The following is a 19,160-nucleotide window of genomic DNA, read 5'->3' on the forward strand; positions in this document are numbered from 1 at the left end:
GATCAATGTTTAGGTCCCACGCCATACAAGGAAGCTGAACTGGGCAGCAGTTTAGAAGGCTAAATTAATACATAACCCTAAATGGGCCTTAAGCCCATTTCGAACTGGGCTAATTTGATTAGTCACTTAAGGGGTGAATTTTGAGATAATATCAGCTGATAAGATTGGGCCCACACCCTATCCACTCAGAGAGTCCAAGATCTAAATGAGATTTAGATATGAAAACTTCCTAATTATATTAGGAGATGACTGATCTAATCTGCGGATATGATAAGGATTATCCCTTATCTTAAAGGGACTTCTAATCCAGATATGATTTGGGTTAGCAACTCCTAATGGGATTAGGAGTTGATCCCTTTAAGTCTATAAAAGGAAGAGGGGGCGGCAGCGTTTAGACATCACAACAAACAACCACCAGCAATAGTCTTGTCTTCAGAGCTGAAATCACAGAAGAGAGAGAGAATTCTGCACCCTACAAATACTCTCTTGCCGCCTCCTTCCTGCAGTCGCCGCCTACAGCAGTTCGATCTCCATTCCTTGGGAGAAATCAAGATTGGATCTTGATTCCAATCTTTTGGAGAAAATATTGGTGGGAGTTGTATTCACAAGCCGCCCAGGTGATTCTTAAGAAGGATCAAGTTCTTTTGGAAAAACACTGCTGATTCTGCTCCACCCTGCACTGCGCCATGTTTAGTGGAAGCAGATTTTGGATCCTACCTTGGGCGTGAATACCTCCATTGAGAGATATTATTTCTCTGTATCAGGTATTATCTCTCCCTACTTCTTTTGGTTCAGATCTAGTTCAGTTTATGGTTCAAGAATGATCATTAAAAATATGATTTTTTAAATGGGGAATTCGATTCGCAGTTGAAGGGAGAGAAAAATTTTTTGAAATTCGCCCCCTTATTCCACAATCTTTGGGCGTCCATGTGATGGATTTCCTATCCCTTCATATATATATATATATATGTGTGTGTGTGTGTGTGTGTGTGTGTGTGTTAAAAATAAAATTACAAAATTGCTACAATGTAACAAACTTCATTGTATGGGTACAGATTGATTCAGATGCAAGAAAATGTTTTACTTCTTTATTGTTTATTTCTTGATATTATCATGCTTTTTAGTTTCTAACTGAGCTTGTCTAGTATCACGCTGACAGCCACAATAAAACTTTTTCCAAGTTTGTTTAAACATGAAATTTTGATTCATGCTTGCAAAGTTTCCTAGAACAGGGGCCATTACTTGGTGTAATGGTAAAAATTCTGGGTATCAAGTACAAGAATGGGAGTAAAATGCCAAAGGTTAGGTCTGAATCCATTCCACCCCTCCCAAGACCCCAGATAACTGAGACCAACATTGGGTAATAGGTTGCAAGTTTCCTGGAACCTGACTTGCTATATTGTCATCCAGGGTATAACAATGGGAAAGATTTAGCCAAGGTTTCCCCCTGATATGGCACACCATGGTTGTCTGATAACAATTTGCAATAAAGTAGGCAGGGGTTCCAAAATATATAGGTAATATAGTAGAAGGAAACATATATGATTTGCACAATACTTAGGAAGTATAAACGTTTGAAAGATAAGAACAAGTCCTTGGCATGTACAACATGAAGTGAGTCAACATAGATACGTATGAGATACTAAGTGAAGGCATTGAATACCTACAGCAGAAAGGGATACAAGGAATTGAAGAATTCAAGATGAAAGAATATATATGTAAATATGACTGTAATATGTACCTAAACTACTGAGACCAGGTGAAAGAATTATGAGACAATTTGGAGAAAAAGAATGATGAACTAATCCAAGGATTTCCAAATAGGGAGAGAGCACTTATTGAAGTGGCTAATAGCAATCTAAGAAAAGATATAGGAGATATCAAATGGTACATTAAAGATACAAATTTATATAATAAAACAGAGTTGTGATCTTGGAATTTACAATGCTAAATGATCTTGCAACAATAACACACTCGACACAAAAAAGAGGCAGATAAGCATTGTGTGTCTTTGAATAGTGTAAGATAAGTGGGATATTTTTTTCTCACAAGACAAGGCAAAATAACATCCAAGCTGCATTAGGTTATCCTAGAAGAGAATCTAAACATTCAGATCAGCATAAGAAAATGTAGAAAAGTTGAGCAAATTTTCAGTTATGGTGGGTGCCTATATGAGGTCTATAGGAGAAGCCTATTTTCTTTTAAATCTGTTGCAAGTCAACTAGGGAAATGGAACTGAGTGGAGTTGAGTATAAATTTGGGATTCAACTTCAAATTCTATAACGCATTCCTAATGCCTTGATATAGTGACCAGTTCCAGCTAATATTAAGCTTCTTACAATTAGTGAAACTGTCGTTATAAATACCTTAGACAGAAAATAAAAAAAATTAAAAAAACAGGAGTGTTTCAATGTTTATTGTAAACAAGTTTCAAGCCATCTAGAAAATGACTATTGTATCCTTCAGCTGTGCTCACATGGTTCAGTCCACATCCATTTTAAAAGGAACATCACTAACCACTCTTCACATGTCATTATAGTTCTATTTCATTTACAGAAACAAAATATTTGTTGAACTCAGTTACTACTCCCTTCCTACATCTCAATTTCACAGATCAATAATCCTAATACCATCTATTTGCCTTTATCTGGCCTCTACTTAATGTGTCCTGTAATACATATCAATTGTTGTCACAGGCTTATAGCTTGGATTAAATCATTAACAAATCAAGATAATGGAATAGATGATGTGAACCTTCCAAACTACGTTATTAGGTTTAGGCTTGCAATTGGCCCAATTCATGAAATAGTGCACTTCCCTACATAAAGATATATGTATAATGAAAATGGATCTTATAACTCTATTTGGGCTTCCTATTCTCACCCATGCTTGCTAAGAAATTAGTATGTGGATAATTCCAATTATTGATAACTTCTAGTAGTCAATAATGGGCACCCCTTTGAAAATTTTGACTGGAAAATCTTAGGAAAAAACCACAAATGAAACCCTTGTTTAACAAATAAATGGATGCTAAATGGCATAGACTATCCTTCAAGATGTTCTATACTCAGAATCTTGTGTGTGTGTGTAACAAAAACTTGAGAAAAGTGCCTTTGGTAGTTATTTGATATAGGCATACCATGGAAGCTTAAAAGTGTCTTTCCACCATCCTTGTTTGGAGCCATGTGCAATTATTTTGTCCAGACGAACAATAATCTCAGAAAATGTTGGTCTTACCATAGGTTCTTGGTTCCAACATTCTTCAATCAGCCTGAGTAAATATCATATAAAAATACTATTAGAAACAAATATCTATTTTACTTCCAATTTAACAAGAAGATAAGTATAAAGTTTAATCTTAAATGTGACAAGCAGTGCCATTACACCATCAAATGACCTATTTTCTAAAGAAATCACATAAAAACTCTGATTCCAGGCTTTCTATTAATCTACTCTGGCTCCATTTGATTAAAAAAAAAAAACTTTAGCAAAGGAAACTTAGAATGTGGGAGAGTGGGAGAGAAAAATGCATGAAACTTTGAAGAGAGACATAAAATCCTTATTTGAATAGGAAACTGAACCAATGGGAATAAGAGGGAAGTTGGACATGTAAGACCATATTGGCTCATCTCTATGTATGTTAATCTATAGTTTTATATTTCAAAAAATCAAAAAAGAACAAAAAACAATCAAGGGATCTTAGAGCACAAAGGAGATAAGAGAAAAATCAAGGGATCTTGAGTGTTCTATGAAGAGCTACTTGGTGAGGTCTTTCATGTATTGTTCAGATTGATTTCTCAATCAATATATAATTAAGAAGGTTTTGTGATTGTTTTAACAGTTGTGTTTCAACAGTTTGAATCAGTAGAGAATAGGGAAGAAGAAGAAGAAGAAGAACAGTTGAACTTGATAGCTAAACCTATCAGTCGAACATAATGTAGATTAGTCTCTTATTAATTGTACAATGACTAAACTGCCCCCACTTAAGTATGGGACAAGAAGTCTATATTAGAACTGCCACATAAGCACATAACTTAGCTAAATAAAATGACTAATCTACCCTTATTCGGCTAGCTCTAACACTCCCCCTCAAACTAGAGAATATATGTCATATAATCCCAGCTTGTTACATATATAGTTCTCTCTCCCTAAGCTTAGGCCTTTTGTAAACAAATCTGCCCATTGATCACCTGAGCCCACATGTTCTATGCTTATCTCTTTAGTAAGGACTTTCTCCCTCACAAAGTGGAAATCAATATCTATGTGCTTTGTTCTTTCATGAAAAACAGGGTTATATGAAATGTGAAGTGCAGCTTGATTGTCATAGTACAATTTCATAGGTCTACCCATGGAGAGTCCAATTTCTTATAGGAGATTCCTCAACCATACTAATCCACATGTAGTGTGTGCCGTGGCTCTGTATTCTGCTTCAGCACTACTCCTTGCCACAATAGTCAACTTCTTACTCTTCCATGTCACAAGATTTCCTCCAAGAAATGTACAGTAACCTGTAGCAGATCTTCTATCCAACACTGAGCCTGCCCAATCTGCATCTATATACCCAATTACCTCAAGTCTTCCTCTTGGTTTGTACAATAACCCATGGCCCGAAACTCCCTTTAGGTACCTTATAATTCTAAGAACTACATCCCAATGAAGTATCCAAGGGTTCTGTATAAATTGGCTCACCACACTAATTGCAAAGGAGATGTTTGGTCTTGTGATAGTCAAATATTTCAGCTTCCCCACTAATCATCTATATCTTTCAGGATCATCAAATATTTCCCTTGTATCATTGCTCAACTTAGAATTTGGTTCCATGGGAGTTTAGGCCAATTTTGCACCTAACAGCCCTATTTCATCCAACAGATTAAGAACATATTTTCTTTGGCATAGGTTTACACCTTGTTTTGGTCTGGCAACTTCTATACCCAAGAAATACTTCAACTTCCCAAGGTCTTTTGTTTGAAAATGGTTTTGTAGAAAGACCTTTAGTTTATCAATCCCCAATTTATCACTGCCAGTTATGACAATATCATCCACATAGACCACTAATAAAATCTTTTTGGCTTTTGAATCATAGCTGAACACTGAGTGGTCAACCTGACATTGTTTCATTCAAAAATTCTTCACCACTTCATTAAACTTCCCAAACCAAGCACAAAGCGATTGTTTCAACCCATAAATTATCTTTTTCATTATGCACACCTTACCATCCTCCCCCTAAGCAACAAACACAGGTTGTTGTTCCATATATACCTCCTCCATAAGGTCACCATGAAGGAAAGCATTTTTAATGTTAAGTTGAAACAAGGGCCAATCATACATAACTGCCAGGGAAATTAAGACACAAACGGAACCAATCTTAGCCATTGGAGAGAAGATCTCCATATAATCCACCCATACAACTATGAATAACCTTTAACAACAAGTTTGGTCTTCAAATGCTTCACACTACCATTTGGCAAATATTTAACAGTATACACAAATTTACAACCCACAACATGCTTACAGGGAGGAAGAGTAATGAGCTCCCACGTTTGAGTATGCTAAAGAGTAGAGAGTTCCTCCTCCATTGCTTAATGCCACCTAAGTAAGATAAGAGCCTCCTGGACATTCTTAGGTATAGAAATAGATGACAACAATGAAACAAACTGGCGATGTGAAGTGAGAAGGTGAGAGACTGAAACAAAAATGGAGATGGTATGGAGGGTACAACTACATTTACGTTTCCATAAAGCAATGGAAAGATCAAGTCCTAAAGGTTTTGGGGCAGGAGCAACAACAAGATCCGTAGACAAGGTAGAAGTTGGAGGAGGAGCCAGTGTCTGTCAATGAGTATCCACGTGCCGGATCGGTGGTCGTTCAATAGGAATCTGCACGGAAGGAGGTGAAGGGTCAGCCCCAATTGGAACGGGATCACGGACTAGAAGAGGAAGAGGAAGCAAAGGTGGAGATACCGATATTTCAGGTCGAAAGAAGAAGGGGACAAACTCAAAAAAGGCAACATCAGGACAGACATAAAACTTTTGAGTAATGGGTTTGTAACACTTACACCCTTTCTGGGTCCGAGAGTAGCCAAGAAAGACACACTTAATAGAGTGTACATCCAACTTGTCTATCCCAGGACTCAGATTGTGAACAAAGCACACACAGCCAAAAACCCGAGGTGTTACTGGAAAGGGAGACAAGGTGGGGAACAAAATAGAAAAAGGAGACTGGCCATGAAAGATGAAGGAGGGCATCCAATTAATAAGGAAACAAATAGTAAGCACATCACTCCAAAATCGTTTAGGAATACTCATATGATGAAAAATAGATCGAGTAGTTTCAAGGAGATGACAGTTCTTTCGTTCAGCCACCCTATTTTGTTCAGGAGTGGATGTACATGAAGTTTGATGAATGATGCCATATTGTTTTAAATACTATTTAAAGGAAGTAAGAAAGTATTCACGACCGTTATCTGAACAAAGAACTTTAATTGGAACACCAAATTGTGTACGTATTTCAGCATAGAATTTTTGAAAAAATGGAAAATAATTCATTCATTTCTTTCATTAAATAAATCCATGTCATCCTTGAACAATCATCAATAAAAGTGACAAAATACTTATAACCATTATAAGACTCTATTTTAATCGGACCCCAAACATCTAAATGAACTAAAGCAAAAAGTCTCAACATACGACTATCAACTCTAGGACTAAAGGGAACCCGATGGTGTTTTCTATACTGACACGTCTCACACTATAAAGATGACAAATGACTCAAAAACGGAACCAGTATCTTGAGTGCCTTGAGAGATGGATGTCCTATTTGACAATGCCATTGTAAAGGAGTGAATGAAGTCTGAAATGCAACTGACGATCCACCACCGTCAAGGTAATACAATCCACCGGCTTCATGCTTCCCACCAATCTTCTTCCCCGTCTTGAGATCCTAAAACACACAAAAGGAAGGGAAAAATGTAATAGAGCAATTAAGGGTCTTGGTTAATTTACTGACTAACATAAGATTGAATGGAAATTTAGGCACATATAGAACAAATGATAAAGAAAGAAAAGCCGTGTCAACGTTACCAACACCACAGATGGGAGAAGAGGAACTGTTGGCAAGGGTAACAGTTTGAGATGTGGAAGTTTCAGACAGAGAAGATAACACACCTAGAGTCCTGGTCATGTGATTAGAGGCTCTAGAGTGAATAATCCAAGGAGAGGGTTTGGATGCTAGACAATCTAAACCTGAGTGTGCAAGGGTGGTTGTAGTATGTTGTGAAGTAGTCTAGAGGAACCTCTCATACTCATCGCGCGGTACACTCATCATCTCCTTCCCAGAAATAGATGTAGATGTGGAATGTGTTAGATTTGTCTATTGGTTTTCACTAACATCAACCCCACCAAGTACTGCATGATTAGCTCATGTAGAAGGTGGACTATTTAGATCATAACAGAAATACATTGAACATCAGTCCCTGCCACAGTGGGTACACTTCCTAGTAAAGTTACTGTTTCCTTTACCACAGCCTCTCCTTGAGTCACGACCACCACCACAACCAAATATGGAACCACTACAACCTCCTCGGAAAGTATGTCCTTCCCCTCTAATACCATGTTCGCCTCCTCTGGCTATCACAAATGCTTATCTGTCAGACGGTGTGGGACTCTCTGTAAATCCCAAAGAAATCTTGTGAAGTCGTGCAAAAACTTTCTCAAGTGTAGGAAGAGTAGAGCCTCCCAATATTTGGGCCCTAACTAGTTCATACTCTGATTTCAACCCCACTAAGAACCTAGTGACATCTAGTTGCTCCCTTTGTTGTTGCTGAACCTTAACATCTGGAGTGAGGGGATGATAGACATTGAGTTCATTTTTGAGGTTCTTCATATTGGCATAGTACTCTTCTAGGGTTTTATTCCCTTGCTGTAGATCAAAATATTCCTAATAGAACTGATATACCCTTGTAGTATTATCATGCCCATTTTAAAGCTTCTTGGCATATTCCCATATGTCTTTAGTTGTATCTAAGAACATAAAGTTGGACTTATTTTGGGTTCTATATTGTTCCATAACCATGTCATGATTTGGGCATCTTCCTCTTCCCAGTCACCAAACCCTAAAGAGTCAGCTGATGGTTTATCTTCCTTCACGTGTTTCACTTTCCTCTTTGCCTTGAGGAAAACTTCCACTGACTTGGCCCATGGCACATAATTCTCACCATTATGTTTAATTGAAGTCATCTACACACCCAAATAGTCAGAGGGGATCATCACACTCAGTTTCTGATCACAAGAACTATCTCTCATTGCTGCCATTATGTCCCCCACTGCTATTTCTAATGCTGAACTCTCAGTCACCAACCAAATACTGTTGTCAAGGCAACACTACAGCAGTCTCCAAAACACTGATAACAATCTCACAACTAATCACAATCAACAACTTGATGTAAACTAACGTTCAGGTTAAGAATTGGATGCTTCAACCAGATTCGGCTACCATCCAGATTAAAACATTAATGAAAACTATTAGGTTGAGGTATTCGGCCACTTCTTTTAGCATGAAAAAAAAAATCTATTCACACCATTACTGACAACCCAAAAATATTAGTCACCATTACAGCAACACAACAACTCAAGCAACCACACAATTTTTTTTTTTTTGTTCACACCACTACTGACAACCCAGAAATATTCCTCACCATGGCAGCAACACAACAACTCAAGTAACCACACACAAACCCTCTTGAAATTGTTCAGTAGAGGGTAAACATCACAAACACCACCACACTACTAGGGCTGTCACACATGGTGACAGCAGTATTAGATTGAAATCCTAGGGCTGCCGCACCTTCCTAACACTTGTAATAGGGATTGCGGCAGTCCTAAAAAAAAAATAAGCAGGTGCCACAGTTATCAGATTGTGTAGCTCAGATTCGTAGCCCAGAGAAGAAGAAAAAAGGAGAGAGAACTTGAAGTCATAGGATGGAAAACTTGAAGTCGCAGCCTTCTTCTCCTTCGTTTATGGCTCCGATACCATGTTTTAACAACTGTGTTTTAGCAGTTCGAACTAGTAGAGATTAAGGGAGAAAGAAGAAGATTAGTCGAACCTGATAGCCAAACCCTATCAGTTGACCATAATGTAAATTAGTGTCTAATTAATTATTCAATGACAAAACTACCCCCACTTAAGTATGGGACAGGAAGTCTATATTAGAACTGTCACATAAGCACATAATTGAATAAAATGACTAGTCTACCCTTATTCGGCTAGCTTTAACAATGATGATAAGATATTTATCTTGCTAATAATCTCACTATTTAAATTAATTATGATGTTCTTGTGTGTAATGCTATAAATTATTTAAATATGCTTTTGTGATGATAAGATATTTATTCACATATGCTATAAATAATAGGGCGATGGCCCATGGACTTTCATAAGCTTTATAGCTATGATCATTACTTGAGTTAGGGATTCATTGGAGTGTTCACCTTGTGTTATACTTTGATAACCAAGTTGCCAGTAACATCCCTCTTAATCCTACTCAACATAATCAAACCAAGCACATTCAGATGGATCATCATTTTATTCATGAGAGATTCTTTTAAGATAAGTTTGTCTTCCTTAAATAAAGACTGATCATTAGTTGGCAGATGTGTTCACTAAAGGTGTACCTAGACTGAAGCTACAAAATACTCTTGGAAAGTTGAGAATGACAGATATCTATTCCCAGTCCCAAGTTGAGGGGGAGTGTTGAGATTATAATGGGTCAGCATTTCATTTCAGTTATTATGCCTTTTATTTTCCTACTTATGCTTTTATTTCTTTTATTGTTGGGTCTGTTTATTCTTTTGTTATTGAACCCATGGGCTGGTTCATATTTGTTTTATTAGTTTACTTTCTGTTGGTCGTCCTTAAGGAAATACTAATGCAATTTTATTCTGCATTATATTGGTTAAAAGAAAATAAAGTGGGGACTGGATTTCTTCCCATGATTTCGAGTATTTCTTCTCCATTGCTCCTCTCCCTTCTCTCTCTATTCTGTAGCATTGTTTTAAAAGCACAAGGTGCAAAAAAAGTGCAAAGGGAATTTTGTGCCCAAGGCACAAGGCACAAGGTGAGCCACACACCTTTTTGAAGCAAGGTCCAAAATTAAAAAAAAATGCAAATAAATTAAGAAAATATTAACAATAGTGTTAATTAAAAATGCAATAGTAAAAGTCTTTGTGGATCATTTTAAGGGATTTTCTATCCAGTTCAGAGGAGAGAAGACATAGTCTCCCTGAACTGTATTGGACTCAGGTGACAGATGTTCAGTCCAGAGTCTTGCAAAGCAACTAAGTGTTTGATGAATTTCACCAAATTAGGGAAATTTCTCTAGGAACTAATGCTACCTTCATTACCTTCATTGTAGAGAACACTGATGTGGGCCCCACAGCTATGGTCCCCACTGTGTTCGTGTGACAACACATGTAACACTTGTTAGTTATGTCAGTGTTAGTTGGTAGTTATCATAGACAGCTTGTTATTTCAGTTTTTTATTTGTTTTATTTGCCATGTAAACATTAAGGGCAATTCTGCCCTTTCCTACAATTAGTGAACATAACATATAAATATTGAGAGAGTGGCGGCAGCAGATTCATTCAATATGTCCCTCCTTTCAAAACCCTTGTGTACTTCTGCTTCTTCTCCTTTCTTCTCCCTCTTCCTTCTATTTTTCTCAATCCGAAATCTTTTGGAATTCAAGACTTATTGTAGTCTTGATCGATTACTTGGTATCATAGCCTATCTAGGGTTTCCCATGTGAGTCTAGTCCAGTCGACCACATGAGAACTGTCTAGGGTTGGAAGCTTACAAAGGAATGTTCGTTGGCTGATTCTTGGAGGTTACCAGAAAAATTTAGCAGTTGTCCGAAGACTTGTAGAGGCTTGGAGAGTGTTTTGATAATCAGGAAGAATCAGAGAAGGTTAGGGTTCAGGCCACGATTGAAGGTAGCGATCAGAGTTTTTTGGGTAAGTTTTTATTTTTCCCTTGAGATTGCTATCAGTCAAGATAGGTTGGACCTATCTAGGAGGAGTGGCCGAACTCTCCTATTTTTCTCAGAGGCGACCAGTTTTGTTTAGGATTTGTCATTAACCCTATGGCTAGACTTGACTGTGAATTCTTTTGGAAGGTGCGGCTAAGCACTGTTTATGTTCTCACAAAGGTTTTCCTAATCCTACAATTAAAAGCCTAATTCTGTTTTAGCATTACAGATTGTTTTCTAAGTGATTTCCAAACTTGTTTTGGCTTTCGAGCCTGTTTTGGGGGTGAGAATTGTTATCGGACTGCTTATATTCTGACTGCCGATTGGTTTCAGATCAGATTTGAACTGATCTATTGCAGTAACCCTAGTAGCTCTTAACTACATATTCTTAACCAAGAATGGAGTTCAAATATTAGGGAGAAGGTGTTTTTGGGAATAGCAATTTTGGTAGTATGTCTAAGACTGTGTTTCAGATTACAACTGTGAGATTTGACGGATCCAATTACTTGGAATGGGCCCAATCAACCGTGATGGCTATTGGGGGAAGGGGAAAAGTTAGCTACCTATTGGGAGATGTGAAAGAACCTTCCAAGGAGGACTCAATGTATAACAAGTGGGTTCAGGAGAACTACTTGGTTATGACATGGTTGTGCAACTCTATGCAGCCACATATCAGTTGAAATTACTTGTGGGCAAAGACAACCAAGGAGATATGGGATGTCATGAAAGAGACCTACTCCCAACCCCTTAATGTTGCTAGAGCCTATGAACTGAAGTGGGAGGTGAATAACCTAAAACAATGAGAGAAACTAGTCTTTGTTTATTTCTCTACCTTAAAATCTCTGTGGCATGAAATTGACCATCTCGAGACTCTTGAATGGGAAAGTTCAAAAGATGCACAGGCCCATAGAAAGCAAGTCGAGATCAATAGGGTGTTTGAATTTCTGGCTGACCTGAATTCTAATTATGACATTGTGAGACAACAGATACTGACAAGAGATAGTGTGACCCTATCTCAAGCCTACTCCCTGGTGCATAGTGAAGAGACCAGGAGAAAGGTTATGATGCAGCATCAGCCCTTTCCCCCAGCCTTGGTAGCAATTAAACCTAAGTCTGGGGGTGATACAGAAAGGGACATGAAGAAGGAAGATAAACGGGATCTAGTATGCGAACATTGCAAGAAACCCAAGCATATGAAAGATACATGTTGGAAGTTGTACCCTCATTTAGTCCCAGCAAAACTGAGGAATAAAAGGGGTAATGCTCATATGGTTGTGAATACCGATTCTGCATCCTCATCGGGCACGAAAGGCACGGCCCTAGACACCTTAGCTGTTGTTCGAGCTGCCCTGATACAATTGGAAAAGAAGGTTGGGAATTCAGCTCAATCATCTTAATCACCATCAGCCCCTACCACATCAGCATTTGCTCATTCAGGTACTCGGGCCTCAGCTTACCATGTTTTAGCTCCAAGTAACACTGAACATTGTTGGGTAATAGACTCGGGTGCATCTGACTATATGACTAGCTTGCCATCATTGTTCACTACTTATCACTTATCTTCTGGTAGAGATAAAATATCCATTGTTAATGGCTCTCTTGTTCCCATTTCTGGCAAGGGTGACATCAAGTTGTCTGATACTATATCTTTATCCTCAATCTTGCATGTTCCTAAACTTGATACTAATTTACTTTCAGTTAGTAGTATTACAAAACATCAGAATTGTTCAGTAACATTTTTCCCTAATCGATGTGTTTTTCAGGACTTGGAGACAAGGAAGGTGATTGGGACTGGCTGTGAGATGAATGGGATCTATCTACTTGGAGAGAGTTCTCATTGGAAAGAGCCTGTGGATAATAAGTCTTTTGTTTCTCAGTCTGTGAGTCTGGTTATGCTCTGGCATAATGGGTTAGATCATTTATCTTTTCGGTCTTTGAAGAGTCTGTTTCCTACTTTATTTGAGTCTGTTGAGATGTGAGAGTTGTGAGCTTGCCAAAGATTGTAGAACATCTTATTCCTTGAGAAATAAAAGTAGTAATTCTTTTGATATTGTGCATACCGATGTTTGGGGCCCATATCACATCCCTTCTATGTTCTCGAGATGAGGTTCCCGCTCTGTCTCAAAACTTTCATCAGATGGTTTTAACCCAGTTTGGGGTCAAAATCAAAGTCCTTAAATCTGATAATGCAAAAGAATATTTTGCCAAGCCGCTGGCCTCTTATCTACTCGATCATGGGGTTATTCACCAGAGCACTTGTCCTCATACACCACAACAGAATGGGGTTTCCAAAAAGAAGAATAGGCACATTTTGGAGGTGGCTAGAAGCATTATGTTTACCTCCAATGTGCCTATCCATTTATGGGGTGATGCTATCCTCATGGCAGTGTATCTCGTTAATTGGGTTCCCTCACGGGTTCTTGATACGAAGCCTTCGTTTACCCTTCTATACCCAGATGAGGAGTTGTTTACTATTCCTCTTAAAACCTTTGGTTGTATCTGTTTTGTTAGATTCTTGGGCCTCATCATTCCAAATTTGACCCTAAGGCCTCCAAACGCATTTTTCTCGGTTATGCACAAACTCAAAAGGGTTATTACTGCTATGATATTGTTTCAGTGAGGAGATTTGTCTCGATGGATCTCACCTTCTTTGAGGAGGCACCCTATTATCCTAGGGTCTCTCCTCAGGGGGAGAGTAGTGAGAATGTGGGGAGTTTGGGTCTTTTTCCTCAGGGGGAGTGCAGTGAGAGTGAGGTTAACTCATTTGAGGTTGTTACTTTACCCATTCCATTAAGTAATGAAGGGTATAATGGTGAGGGTTGTCAGAGGGATCAGGAGTTGAAAGTCTATCACAGGCGATGCAGGTAGGTTGATCTCGATCATCAACAGTCCAGACCAGCCCCAGTTCCTTCTACGAATCCAGATCTAGGTACTATAGACCTAAGGCCCATTGAGATACCTTCCAATGTTGCTACTTCCCCTCATTCGGATGACCTTGACCTCCCTATTGCGATTCGTAAAGGGAAACTGTGTTGCACCACATCCACAGCTCACTGCATTTCCCAATTTCTATCCTATGATCGCTTGTCTCCCTTTTGCAGGTCCTTTCTCACTTCCATTGTTGATATTCCTATCCCCAGAACAGTGCAAGAAGCCTTATCAGTTCCAGAGTGGAAAGATGTAATGAAAGTTGAAATGGATGCCCTTTTGAAAAATAATACTTGGGAGATAGTTGCCTATCCAAAGGAAAGAAACCAGTTGGATGTAGATGGGTATTTATTGTGAAACATAATGTTGATGGCTCCATTGAAAAGTACAAAGCCCGGTTGGTTGCAAAAGGTTTTACTCAGACTTATGGTATAGACTCTTTTGAGACTTTTGCCCCACTAGCCAAGATGACCACTATTCGAGTTCTATTAGCCCCAAGTTACTCTTGGCCCTTATTCCAGATGGATGTTAAAAATGCCTTTTTGAATGGAGACTTACAAGAAGAGGTCTACATGCAGTTGCCCCTAGATTCTATGATGCAGAGACAGGTAAGAAGGTTTGCCGACTGAATAAGGCATTGTATGGACTAAAACAGTCCCCAAGAGGTTGGTTTGATAGATTCATACTAGCCCTTGGAAAATTTGGCAATGTACAGTCAAATCAAACATTGTTCGTTAAAAGAGTGAACTCTTCTTTGACCTTGCTTGCTGTATATGTGGATGATATTGTAGTGATAGAGAATAATAATAGTGAGATTGAGTCCCTTAAACAGCTCTTTCATCAAGAGTTTGAGGTGAAAGATCTTGGTGCACTGCGATATTTTTTGGGTATTGAGGTTACTAGATCTAAACAGGGGAACTTTATTTCTCAAAGGAAGTATGTTTTAGATCTGTTGGCGGAAATTGGAAAGTTAGGTGTCTAGCCTGCCGATACACCCATTGAACAGAATCACAAGATCAATGCAGAGGGTGGAGAGCCTCTTGAAGACAAAGCTATATTCCAATGGTTGGTTGGAAAGCTCCTATATCTCTGCCTCACACGGCCAAAAATCAGTTATGCAGTCAGTGTTGTTAGTCAGTACATGCATTCCCCTAGAACTACTCATCTTCTTGCAGCTAAGAGAATATTAGCATACTTGAAGAGATGCCCAGGTAGAGGTGCATTGTTCAAGAACAATAATCACATGAAGGTGGAGGTCTGTACAGATGTTGATTGGACTGGGAGTGCTGATGACAGGTGGTCTACCTCTAGATATTGTGCCCTTGTAGGAGGTAACATTGTCTCTTGGAGGAGTAAGAAACAGAGTGTTGTTTCTCACCCCAGTGCCAAAGCCGAATACAGGTCAATGGCTAACGGAGTGGCTGAAATCCTATGGCTGAAGTCACTACTTGAAGAGTTGGGTATTGATTATGAGAAACCCTTGATGTTGTATTGCGATAATCAGGTAGCTATTAATATAGCTCACAACCCGGTGTAACATGACAGAAATAAACATATCGAAGTTGATCAACATTTTGTTACAGATAGGGTATCATCACAAGAAGTGTGTCTCCTGTATATCACCTCCAACATGCAGCTCATAGATCTTCTCACCAAGGTTGTTCCAAGGAAGAAGTTAGAGGCAGACCTATTCAAGTTGGGAATGACAAATATCTATTCCCAACTTGAGAGGGAGTGTAGAGAACACTGTTGTGGGCCCCACAGCTATGGTCCCCATTGTGTCGTGTGACAGCACATGTAACCCTTGTTAGTTATGTCAGTGTTAGTTGGTAGTTATCTTAGACAACTTGTTATTTCAGTTTTTTATTTGCTCTATTTTCCATGTAAGCATTAAGGGCAATTCTGCCCTTTCCTACAATTAGTGAACATAACATATAAATATTGAGAGAGTGGTGGCGGCAAATTCATTCAATCTGTCCCTCCTTTCAAAACCCTTGTGTACTTCTGCTTCTTCTCATTTCTTCTCCCTCTTTCTTCTATTTTTCTCAATCCGAAATCTTCCGAGACCCAAAAGGAAGAGTGGTGGTTTTGTATTTAGGACCCTTAGAGCATGGTGATTCACTAACAACAGTACTGGTCAGCTTTCTGCAGGGGTTAAAGTTTGATAAACAATTTGGATTCCACAATCTAGAGGTGGAAGGGGACTCTTAGGTGGTCATTTCTTGGACAAGATGCAGCACCCAAATCTTTCCTACCCATTGTGTTATCTAAGACCTGAAATATCAAAGGACGATTGGGAGTGGCCATGAAACAAATAGAATATACTTGATGGATACACTTAATGCAAGTCTTGGACCACCTCATGGGGTAGCTTTGGAGTCTATTTCTATAGAGTCTGTTGATTGAGTCATGTTATGTCATTTACGTTTTGGTCATTTGTCTTTTTCTACTTTAAGTCATTTGTTTCCAGAAATGTTTAAAGGGATATCTCTATCTAGTCTTCATTGTGAGTCATGTGAACTTGCAAATCATTGTAGACATTACTATTTAGTGAGTAATAAAAGATCAATTTTTTCTTTCCATATTATGTACTCTGATGTGTAGGGATCATATCATTTATCTACTATGGGGAGTTACAAATACTTTATCCTTTTTGTTGATAATTTCTCACACTTTACTTAGATTTACCTTAAGAGATCCCAAAATGAAGTACCAACCATTGTGCAACGGTTTTATGAACTTATTCTTATCCAATTTAACACTTGGATCAAAATATTCTACTTTGATAATGTAAAGGAAAATTTTGAGAAAAATCTTTCGTCCTATTTTGATGCATTTGGGGTTATCCATCATAACTCTTGTTCCTACACTCCACAACAAAATGGAGTTGTAGAAAAGAAGAACCATCATGTGGTTAAGGTTGCCAAAAGCCTCTTTTTTGCATCCCATTTTCCTATTAAACTTTGGAGGGATGCTGTCCTTACAGCTACATACTTGATAAACCACGTGTCTTCTTGTGTTCTAGGTTTCAAGACCCCCTTTAGCCTTCTCTTTCTTGATGTGGATCTCTTTTCTCTTCATCTTCGAGTTTTTGGGTGCATTTCCTATGTGCAAGTCCATGGCCATCAGAGACATATATTTGAACCTAAAGCATGCAAGTGTGTTTTTATAGGATATGCCCCTACACAAAAGGGATATTATTGTTATGATTCAATGCTTGGAAATCACTTTGTTTCTAGGGATGTCACATTTTTAAAGTTTATTACTTTCTTTGGAACTTGTCTTGAGTGGGAGCATTCTGAGGAGTTGTTTGCTAGGTCCCCAGTTGTTCCTCTCCTGGTTCCTCTTGATTCCTTGATTAAATAATCTACTTATATTGGGCCTCCTCCAATTAAGTCTTCTCCACATGTTCCTGCTCCCCCTTCTCCTCTAGATCACCCTCCCATTTTCACTTCTCATCCCATTGTACAGAGGTGGTACCAAAGACAAAGACTCGTGTATGAGCAAGTTATTTCCCCTTCTTCAACCAAGCCTCTTGCTCCTCTCATCACTACTAAGGTATCAGGTCAGCCCTCCTCTACTCCTACTACTACCTTCCTAGATCATGACCTTCTTATTGCCTTTCGAAAAAGTAAACGGAAGTGTACAGCTCATTGCATCTCCAAACACCTGTCTTACAGCCTTTTTTTTATCAATGAATATTCAGATTTATTAAATCAAAGCCAAAAATAATACAACTTAGGGAGAGGCACGAGATGGTACCTCCCCTTTAAAGAGGGGAGATGGAAGAAACCATCAACCCTTTAGTTAAAGAACATAACAAAGGAAAAAGGTTGTCTTCAACCTACTATTCCTTTCTTGCCTTTGTTTCTATACATGTTATTCCTAAGTCTGTCCCAGAAGCCTTATCTAAACTAGAATGAAGGGATGCTATGATGACTAACATAGATGCTTTGCATAAGAAAAATACCTAGGAAATTATGGACTTGTATGAGGGGTAGGAACTAGTTGGTTGTAAATGGATTTTCACTATTAAGTACCATTCTAATGGTACTACTGAGAGGTTTAAGTCTAGGCTGGTTGCTAAAAGTTACACTCAAATGTATGGTGTTGATTACTTGGAGACCTTTGCCCCTGTAGCTAAAATGACATCAGTTCAACTTTTGATATCATTGGCTGCTAGTTTTGACTAACCACTTTACCAATTTGATGTCAAAAATGCATTCTTAAATGGAGATCTACATGAAAAATTTTATATGCCTTTACCTCCAAGGGTGTATAGGAAGAAAATGCAAGGGAAAGTGTGTAAATTGAAGAAGTCCCTTTATGGCCTCAAACAGTCTCCTAGAGTCTAGTTTGAGTGATTCTAGGTTGTCATTGCTACCTTTGGATACACAAACTCGGTCTGATCATACTCTATTTGTTAAGAAGAGAGATTCCTTGGTGACCTGTGACCCTACTCATTGTTTATATTGATGACATTGAGGTTACTAGTGATGGCACACAATAAATGATTAACCTTACAAGGTCAGATATATCTTGGGAATTTAGGTTACTCGAACCAAGGATGGTATCTTCATTTCTCAACCTAAGTATGTTCTTTATCTTCTTGTTGAGATTGGAAAACTTGGTGCTAAACTAGCTTCTACACCTATAGACTTGAATCACAAGCTCTCGGCTATTGATGGTGAACTATTGGCTGATAGGAGAATGTTCGAAAGACTGTTTGGAAAGTTGCTTTATCTTTGCATGACTCAGCCAGATATTTCTCATGTTGTGAGTGTCACTAGTCAGTTTATGTTACCTAAAAGGCACTCCAGAGAAGGGTATCATATTTTCTAAACATGGGCACATGATACTAGAAGTATACACTAATGCATACTAGGTTGGATGTGTTGATGATAGGAGGTCCACCCTAGGATACTATACTATGGTGGTAGGGAACATTATTTCGTGGATGAGTAAGAAGCAATCTATAATGGCTAGTAAGGGTGTAAAAAATTCAATATTTGAATTCGATGAAATATTTGAATATTCAATTCAATTCAAATTCGATCAATTAATTATTTTAGGTAATTAATACATATAAATAAAACATTTTATTTATATAAAATATATAAATATATAAATTATTTATATAATTTAACTATTATATATAAATTATATAAAACATTTAAATATTTCATATATTATATATAAGAATTAAATAATC

General features: G+C 38.2%; 1 protein-coding gene across 2 annotated transcripts in view; it reads right to left on the bottom strand.

Annotated features, from left to right (window-relative positions):
• The window catches only part of LOC148873429 (integrin-linked protein kinase 1-like), a 43,615-nt gene that overhangs the window by 1,561 nt on the left and 22,894 nt on the right, over positions 1 to 19,160 (bottom strand). For both annotated transcript variants that reach the window (XR_016108865.1, XM_088974163.1), the window contains one exon: positions 3,140 to 3,271. Coding sequence is in view for 1 of the 2 variants with exons in the window: in XM_088974163.1 (XP_088830289.1) it covers positions 3,140 to 3,271 (132 nt within the window). In the remaining variant the exon portion in view is untranslated. The remainder of the gene's footprint in view (positions 1 to 3,139; positions 3,272 to 19,160) is intronic.

This window comes from Nelumbo lutea, chromosome 1 (assembly GCF_056320005.1).
Source record: "Nelumbo lutea isolate HS-2025 chromosome 1, American lotus-T2T, whole genome shotgun sequence".
Lineage (NCBI taxonomy): Eukaryota > Viridiplantae > Streptophyta > Magnoliopsida > Proteales > Nelumbonaceae > Nelumbo > Nelumbo lutea.